This window comes from Stomoxys calcitrans, chromosome 4 (genome assembly GCF_963082655.1).
Source record: "Stomoxys calcitrans chromosome 4, idStoCalc2.1, whole genome shotgun sequence".
Taxonomy (NCBI): domain Eukaryota; kingdom Metazoa; phylum Arthropoda; class Insecta; order Diptera; family Muscidae; genus Stomoxys; species Stomoxys calcitrans.
The window spans coordinates 91,365,374-91,374,837 of record NC_081555.1 but is presented as its reverse complement, the minus strand read 5'-3'; the positions used below and the strand labels follow the sequence as shown (position 1 = coordinate 91,374,837).

General features: G+C 38.4%; 1 protein-coding gene across 2 annotated transcripts; it reads right to left on the bottom strand.

Moving 5' to 3' along the window:
• Window positions 1–535: 535 nt before the first annotated feature.
• LOC106082888 (uncharacterized protein CG7065) lies at window positions 536–9,231 on the bottom strand. Of its 2 annotated transcripts, none has more exons than XM_013245629.2 (4): window positions 8,959–9,231; window positions 6,810–8,885; window positions 1,607–2,326; window positions 536–1,544 (listed from the first exon to the last, which is right to left on the bottom strand). In XM_013245629.2, exons 2-4 carry the CDS (start codon window positions 8,782–8,784, stop codon window positions 805–807), a joined length of 3,435 nt encoding a protein of 1,144 aa, XP_013101083.2. In that variant the 5' UTR covers window positions 8,785–8,885; window positions 8,959–9,231; the 3' UTR covers window positions 536–804. The 2 variants fall into 2 exon arrangements, with proteins under 2 accessions (XP_013101083.2, XP_013101084.2); XM_013245630.2 differs by having other exon boundaries at window positions 1,619–2,326.
• Between the last annotated feature and the right edge of the window lie 233 nt (window positions 9,232–9,464).

Genomic DNA, 9,464 nt, shown 5'->3' with positions numbered 1-9,464 from the left:
GAAAATGATATTAAAAATTGGATCCAATTATCTAGGAAGTCATCCCTAGCCCAAAACCTTCCGAAATCAAAGTCTCAACCTCCGAACCTTTGTTTGAAGTAAATTCGCTTGGGACTTACCGCAGCACAGGTATCCGTAATTACAGTTTTAATCCTGAATTAAGTATTTAGAAAAAAATTAACAAAAGGTTATAGCAATCGCATAAAAAACACTAAACTAAAAATATAACAACTAAAGACCAAAACAGAATCAGCGCGTTGCGTTGTAAAATGCAACTCTACAAACAAATCCCACAAAAGCAACGCCCAAAAGCTTAAAATATTTAAACTTTGGCGCCTAAACGAAATGACGCTAGTTGTCAAGCGTCAAAGTTGAAAAATGTATGACTTTTCGAAGTTTCCTTTGTGGGATTTGTTTGCAGAGTTGCATTTTTGCACGGAATGCTAAAAAACAAAGCTTAACGCGCTCATTCTGTTTTGGCCTTAATAAGGGGTTCGCTTGGAGTACGAAGTATAACTAAACTTAATAATAAAAATTATAAAATTTATTCATTTATTATTATATTATTATAGGCGTACTTGTATGAAGTATGTTTTCGTTCCAAAGTACGCACGTAGTTAATCCATAGAATTTATTTTTCTTTTGTCTTGCATGGTTCTTTGAAGAACTTAAGTTTTTATAAACTAACAAATCATAAAAAAATAATATGCAGACAGCATTAGCTGGCATTTAATTAAAAGCATCAAACCTAGAGAAGAGTAGTCCGGATACGATTTATTTTGTTGGCAGGCTGCGGTGGAGAACTCAATTGCCCCCATAGTAACCTCCATTGTAATTGGGCATGCCGAACTGCTGCATACCTTGACCCGGTATTTGTTGATTGCCAGGACCCCATTGGTTGTAGCCCGCTGCATAAGGATTTTGGTTGTAACCAAAATAATTTGCATTGGGAGGCATTTGATTGTAGCCAGCAGCCTGCTGCATGCCCTGGTAACCTGCCTGTTGTTGATGTTCGTAATATGGCGGCATACCATGCTGCTGTTGGGTTTGGGGTGGTAGTGGTGGCTGTTGTTTCTGTTGTGCCGCCATATGATGTATAGGTGGTTGTGGCTGATTGACTGGTGGTACAGGCTGTGGTGTTATGGTTTTATTTGTTGCACTTTTCAGTTTGGAATTGCTTTGTTGCAGTGAACCCATTAGATTGGCAATAAGATTTTGGGTGTCGCTTAGGGAGTCTTTAAGACCAGCAGGATTGAATGTCAAATCGTTTTGGGAGGACAACAGCATTTGATCCGCGGAAGATTTTGAGGACTTGGCATCCGAAGAACGTCTGGAAGTTTCATCGGGAGTGCGAGTGTTGACGTTTTTAGATGCCGCCTTGAAAACTTCATCAAAATTGTAATCGTCATCATCATCATCGTCCAAACTGAATTTATTAGGATTTACAGCATTTCGATTACGGTCGTCCACATCACACATGGCCGAAGAGCCACGATGATCGCGTTTGTCATGTTTGCTACTGCTACTGCCACTGCTACTTGCAGCTGAAATGAAAGAATTAATTTTAGTACAATGGTGAAAAGTGTTAAAAATTGCTTATGGCTACCGTCAATGTTACCCGATGTCTTGCTGCTGGAGCCAGCTGCTACTTCTCCAATATCCGAAGTGTTGACATATTTTCTAAGTTTTTCTACACGTTCGGGATCCACGGATTCCAACTTCTTTAAGTGAGCAATAAGATGGTGTTGTTCCTCGCTGGACAAATGTTTGAAATTTTGCAAAAGTGTTTGCAGATCCGAATCTGTTAAGGACTCTAATGTACTGGCATTGGCATCACTTTTGTTTACTTCCCGCTCGGCAACAGCATCATTTTCAAAATCATTATCAATCTGTTGGCCTGCCAAAGCAGATGTTAAATCTCTATCCAAAAGTCCATCGACAATACCAGGCAGGCTAGCTAAGGTGACTGCAGCAGTGACAGCCTTAAGCGGTGTAGTCACCACCGGCATTATACCCAATTCGGGAAGTATATTTTTGCAATACACCGGCCTGCCATCTAGTTCACGCTTGGGCTTCGACAACTTCACCATTAACAAAAAGAAATAAATCAATTTATCCATGTCTTCGGTGGAGACATCCTCGCGGCCTTGCAAAACCAAAGCGGCAGCCATTTTTGTAGCAACCATTTGCCTATCAAAAGGCAAATCTATAATATTAAGTTTACTAGTGCCCTTACGCTTGACCTGTGTTGCTGCCATAATGGATGATGCACCACCACTAGAGTCTTTGGATTTGTCATCTTTGCCATCTGTAGAGGGGGAGTTACCTATGTAAAATTGGAGGGCGAAATACATAAGGTAATCGATAGTAAAATATTTTTTATTATTTGGCTTTATTAATATTTTTTTTATTTAAACTACGTATTTACGAGTGTTTTATTTTATTCTTTTTTCGTCATTTCTCCTTTCGTTTCAGCATGCTAACTTTTTCGTTTTAAAACACTTGTTGCTTTTTTTTATTAAAAATAGAGGTTTTTAAATTGCAGTTCGAGAATACCGACAGTATACAACAATATAAATTCCTTGAAAGTAAATATTTCACTTTAACTAAAGTCGCGACAGCTTTAAATTGTCTGTTTTGTGTCATAATATCTCATAAAGCACACGAGAAAGACTTAAGAAGAGACTTAAATGAAATGAACGTTGCCGTTATCGATAACAGATGGCTTACCGCTTGATAGAAAAAGACTCGGTAAACCACCTATAGCTCAGTGAACGAATGAAGAAGACTGCTGCGAAAGATCGCATTTTCCAAACTTATTTTCATACTAGGAGAATATCTCCACAGAAACTTCAATCGACTTCTTGATTAAATAAGAAATAAGAATCTAAATACGTTTTTTTTGGTACACGCACACCTTACAGTTTCCGGAGAAATCTTTATTTTGATCACACGATATGTGCTGTCACTTTCTGTATCCGGAAGACTTTCCGTATGCGCGTCAAATACGAATTGAGCGCACTCCATTCTCATATGGATTGGAATTTTTTTTACTGATATGTGTCTACATGTATTTCGATGGAATTAGAGCTCGCTATAATCGGAAAAATTGCATATATATTCCAAAAACCATTTTTTTTCTTACGTATGATTTCGTACGATGTACACAACTTTCATAGTTGCTATCTTTAAAAATCTTATATATAAAATTCAATTTGTGTTTCTTTGAATGTTTGTTTGTTCCGTATAGACTCAAAAACGGAACAAACAAAATAGGCTATATAATTTTTTGATATCGGGAGGGGGCGGACCCTTCCCCTTACCCCAAAAGTACTACCCAAAAATAAAAGTGGAGCGATTGGAATAATGTAGGATTCAAATGAAAGGTTTTCAAGAGTAGAGTACGAATTTCATAATAGAACCCCTTTAAATAAGTTTATTTGTCGATCATGACACTATGGGACTCAAATAAAAGGTACTCGGGAGTAGATTACGAATATGGTCAGAAATTAGGAATAGGCTTTATGATTTATTGATAACGGAAGGGGGTGGACCCTTCACCGTTACCTCAAAAACACCATCAAATCAAAAAGTGGACCGAAAAGGACAATATGGGTATCAAATGAAAAGTATGCGGGAGTGGATAACGAATCTGGCGACCCAAAAAAACGAACAAAATTGGCACATTAGCCAATCACGGATATATGGGACTCGGCTGTTTGTTCCGTATGGACTGAAAAACGACAGAACCGATTTTTTCGAAATTTCCGCATACTGTGTAGGTTGGTCTGGAAAGAAACATAGACTATAAAATTTTTCGGTGTCGGAAGGGGGATGGACCCTTCCCCTTATGTCAAAAACACAACCCAAAATCAAAAGTGGATCAATCGGGACAATACAGGTATGAAATGAAAGGTATTGGAGAGTAGAATACGAATATAGTATTAAAATTTGAGTCTAAGTATCCATCGGGCCGCCTCTACCCCAAAATTTCCCCAGACAGACATAATGAATGTTCTTTTCAATATGGGGCTCAAATGAAAGGTATTCGGGAGTAGATTTCGAATCTGGCATACAAAATCAGGTCGAAGTATAGGGGTTCACGCCACCCCTCAAAAACGCCTTAAGACCCATTATGACAGAAACATAGGCTATATAATTTTTAGATATCGGATGGAGGGCGAAGTGTCCCCACCCTAAACAGATATTAGAGAGTTGAAGAAGGCGTAGCGGAGCGGGCCCGGTTCGGCTAGTTCACTATTAACTTAGTATTCAATAAATAAATAAATCTTCTCTTCCAACATAATTTGTTATGGCCATTGGCTCGACTCCTACTGACCGTTACCGTTTAGGCAAACATAAATAAAAATAATAAATAACAAGCAAAAAAATTTAATTTCAGCAGATTTTTTTTTTTTTTTCATTATTTTAGCAGATTTTTGTTTTCATTATTTCAGCAGATTTTTGTATTAAAGTCATCAGATTTTTTTTTGCTAAAATAGCAATACGAAATAGGCTGCTAAAACAGTAGCCTATGTTTGGTGAAGCAGCAGTCATGACTGCTTTTTTCCTTTTCAGCATACAAAAATTGTTGTTTTAGCATACATTTTTGTTGTTTTGAATAATAAATTTCGTTGAGTGTAGAGCGAGAGGTTCAGCGCTACAAGAGATAACCTCTAGAACAAGTGGGTCTGGACAACATTCGTGCAAATGCGGTGAATAGCTACCGGGTGAATTTTGTCCTTGGAGAATGACCACCCTATCATTGCACCTGAAGAAATTAAGTTCAGGCACAATTACGACCCGGCAGATGCAGCAGCCTCACACACGATTGTGACCTGGGACCACAAGACACACGTCACCTATTCAACTGCCCAGCCAGACACACTTGACTCAGACCTAGATCCCTCTGGATATTCGACAGAACCAAGCTGACGAAGGATAGAACACAACGCACTGTTAAAACAACAACAAAACATCTGTGCATTAGACAGTGACATGTGATGAGGGACATAATGCGTGCGGTTTCTGTTCTAGCTGACCACTGCGATAGACTTCTAGATGCGCAAAACACAATTCTTATATCCCGGCGGAGGCTGCAGGCTGATATCGTCGCTTCGATTCCTCGGACCCCTTAATCAGGGGTTTAACTCTTAAAAATAATAACCTTTTTACCTTCAGGGCGGCATATTGGGACAAAAGGTGCACCGGCGACTCTATCTCTTCCTAGCCCCACTCTCTCATAGTTTGCATATGCCTGTGTCCAAAAAGAAATCTTAAATTTAAATGACCATTCAGCATAACTGAAGCCCATGCTTCCTCAGAAGCAGGGCTTTGAACGTCAGAATCAAAGATTAAAAATGGACATCATAGGGTGGTCAACAAACAGTTAGACGATGGGAAAAGAATTTTGACAGTAAATCACCCTTCGACAGCCTCAGCTGGAAGGAAAGAAACACAAAAAAACAAAACCCTTAAAGAACATCAATAAATGATTGACGCCATTCACAATTAGTTCTACTATGACACTGTACAATTAATTGTGAATGGCCCAATCATTTATTGGCACTCTTCTTCAAAAAACTTAAAAAATTAGTTAGTTCATATTTTACCAAATACATTTCTTCATTTTGATAATTTTTTCATATTATGAAAATAAAATGGTATCCGCACAAAACTTGTAAAAAGAACTTGCACAACAAAAAGTTTTCAATAAAACTTTGTCATGGTTAATTAAATTATTGTTAAAAAACGTACACCGGGAAATTTTTGACATAACTATTGAGAAGACAAAGTCACATACTAAAACATTGTCGATTAGCTCACGAAATAAAAAATATTAAGGGATAAGGCATAAAATTGGCCATAAGTAATTAGCCAATACTCAATAGAACCCTTTACGAAGCTCAATTTCAAAAAAATATGTAGAAGAAAAGATGAAACTCAATTCATATATATATGTAGCTAGGTTAGAATGGCAGTCTATTTTCTAAACAGACTCACCGCGACCATTTGAGTTCATTTTTATACCATAGTAGCGACAGTCCAGGCCTCAGTTGGGAATCGAACTAACGACCACCGCATTGGTAAAGCAAGCATATTACCAACTCGGCTACCGGGACGGCCTTAAGAGTAAAGTTATCTGAAGCACTTGAAATAACACTTTTTATTTCTATCTGAAGTTCAGCAAAAGCAATATTTCAGTTTACATTGCATGTTCGAACTGTTTAGAAAAATTCGATGAACATTTCTTCGCAATGTAAAGATATTTGCTAGCTGCATTTTATAGTGGGTCTTAAGTTCGAAATCTTTATGTGTTATACATGCGCACTTGTGTTCACCACTATAAAAAAGACTACCTTAACTATAAAGACAAAGCAAGATGAATATTTGTGTTTTTTTATATATACGCCGGAAAAAAAGAAATGCGGCTTTAAGAGAACGATTATTTTCTTACCCAAATAGGTGATTTTTTTTCTTGTTAAGTCTTTGGATACTAGTGTGAACTATTCAAGCCAGAGAATATTTCTTACCAACGAAGAAATTAAGAAGATCGCGAACATTACTTTTCTTTATCACTGAGCAAACAAACAAAAAACGACTTTCGCAAATAACTCGGAATTTTACGCGTAATTATCGAAATAAAAAAAAGTTCAATATAATTAAGGCCTTATGTTGCTAATTAACTTATACATAAGTACATATAAAACTATATTTACATACATACTTACATCTGAATCAAGAAAAAAAAAAACTATAAGAAAAGAAAATCAAACTACTTTTTTGTATTAAAGAATGCTTATGCTCACCTTTAGTAACCTGATAGATTATGCCGGCAATATTTTTAACAGCTTTTTTTACAGCACGCACTTTGTGCTGATCATCGAGCACATCGGCAATGAGCAGACCTTTTAATTTCTCTTTAATCGTTTCAAAGAAAACACAATGATCTTCATTTAAAAGCAAATCGTCCGATGAATTTGCCTTCAACTTTTCTAAAGCCAAAGCTTTACCCAATAGATCAACAACTTTGGGGCCAAGGCTGCCCAAATGCTCCTCAAGAGCAGTCAGCAGACGCAACACACCAACCACAGACAAAGGACCATCATCTTCCTTGCTTTCGTCTTCTTTGGAATCCCTTGTATTGGTATCTTCGTATTTTGGGATTTTGCTTGAATCTAAAACTCGATATAGGCCCGTTGAGGTGTGTGGTGGATAATGCGAGCTATTACCGTGTGGAATATTAGGGGGGAATCTTGATGATCCATATGGATAATAATCTGGATTGGTTTCCATTGGATTATACGAACGCGAATTAGAAGAACGGTGGCTTTTCGGCGCGTGACGGTGTTTACCGATATCAAAATCGTCCGAAAATGGGCTAAGCGAACGTGATTTAGAACGCGAGCGTGTATGGCGACGATAATCGCGGCGTTCACCTCGAGGTGAACGGGCACGAGGGGACCGACCGCGAGGCGATCGCCCTCGCGGAGAACGTCCGCGTGGCGAACGACCACGAGGTGAGCGTGAACGCGAACGTGTTCTGGTTCGTCTTGAGCGACCACCTCCTCCACGACGACCATTAGGCGCTTCGTCATCGCTAATATCTATAACATCAGAGATTTGGGGTCTTTGTATACGATTTACTGGTATTTTGTAGCGTTCTTTAAGCTGATCTATTTTCTCTTCTGCCTCTTCGGGAAGCCCAAGTTTGACTTTGATTTCCTTCTTTTTCTTATCCACCTCTATATTAAACAACTCTATCATACGCTTAGTCCAAAAAACTATCCATTCCGGCTTATAGTCATGCTTATTAGGGTCTACCTTCTTTTCGGCTTGCAATTCTTTGTAACGTCTATTCCAAAATTTCTTCCATTCCTCTGGATACTGTGGATGTTTTTCGGGGGACTTTTCATATTCCTTTTGTAACTTATCCATTTGCTTTAAATAGATCTCCAACATACAACGATATTTTTCCCATTTGTAACGCTCTTGTGCTATATGCGAAGCTTGTAGAGACAACTCTTTGGGAGTGGGCAATTTTTTACCCTCTACATCGCCACGGTCGTCTTTTTCATATGAAACTGGTGCAGCAATTTGCGGTTTATTGTATTTAGGTTTTTTTGCATAATCTGGATTGTCCGAGTCACTGGAAATGGCATCGAATTCGTCCCTTTTCTGAGAATGCTTTGACGAAGGTGCTGGGAGTTGTGCCTCTCCAGGCCTTTTTGTTGGTCCCTTGTGAACGGAACTTTCGTCGGACATTTTCCCCTTGTTTTGTTCAATCAAAGACCTATCGATGGCATTTAGGAAATTTGGGCCATTTTTTTCATCGTGATGAAACCCCGAAATAATCGCTTCGGTATGTTTACTTTTTTGATGGCGAAACTCATCAGCATCCATAACCTTTAGTTTTAAACGACCATGGAAGTCTTCGATGGCTTCACACATGCTTTGAATAAGCGCTATTAAGATATTATGAGAGTTTGGTTTGTATTTCACTGGCTGAAACTCCCGCACAGCTGTCGGAAAATGTCTCTCCAAGTACTTCATACGATGATTGAATGAGGTCCAATGGTTTATGATAGTGCGCGGGTCGCCTCGCTTATCGCACAACAAACAAATGTAGCCCGGTTCGGCGCGATCACATTCATGTAATTCGAGTGTGTACTCCACACCGACTAAAGCATTGGCTTTATACTGGTCAATGGTATTTTGAATACGGGGTTCCCGTAAATCATCCTCAAATCCGGGTGGCACTGGCTCACCGGGTGTGACATCCATGTTTCTTGCTGATTTTTACTAATCTCAAAAACACTCGCAAATTAAGAAAAACCGTGACGCGAAACGTTCAAACTAAATTACACAATAGCAGTTACAAGAACCTAAGAAAATCGCAAGAAAAATTAATTATTGCTAATACACGGCAATATGTGAATAAAATCCTACAGTACTTACCACGCAATTCATCTGTGGCAATGTCGGCTTGTTTTTTGTTTGCAAAGAACACAAATTTAGGTACACACACACTCCGCGCTATGTAACTCTTTTTAAGCAATTTCGCACTCAATTCAGATAATAAAATGGTATGTATGCTAATGCATGAAATATTTTTTACCTATTACAATTTTTTATAAAATTGCTTGGCCAAATTTGGTGAATATATATATCACCCAAATTCTTTTATTCTTTTTCAGGCGATAGAGTAATTGCGTGAGGTTAGCTACGGCGCAAATTCTCGATAACATAAAATTTTCTTAAGCCACAGGGTGACACAAAGTAATAAACAAGTAAAAGCGTGCTAAGTTCGGCCGGGCCGAATCTTATATACCCTCCACCATGGATCGCATTTGTCGAGTTCTTTTCCCGGCATCTCTTCTTAGGCAAAAAAGGATATAAGAGAAGAGTTGCTCTGCTATTAAAACGATATCAAGATATGGTCCGGTTCGGACCACAATTAAATT

Excerpts from the sequence above, each read along its gene's own strand:
- LOC106082888 (XM_013245629.2), bottom strand. The coding sequence starts at position 8,784 with ATGGATGTCACACCCGGTGAGCCAGTGCCACCCGGATTTGAGGATGAT. Across the intron at positions 2,327-6,809 it reads AATCTATCAGGTTACTAAAG|GTAACTCCCCCTCTACAGAT; the intron begins GTGAGCATAAGC and ends AATTTTACATAG. Across the intron at positions 1,545-1,606 it reads GACATCGGGTAACATTGACG|CTGCAAGTAGCAGTGGCAGT; the intron begins GTAGCCATAAGC and ends CTTTCATTTCAG.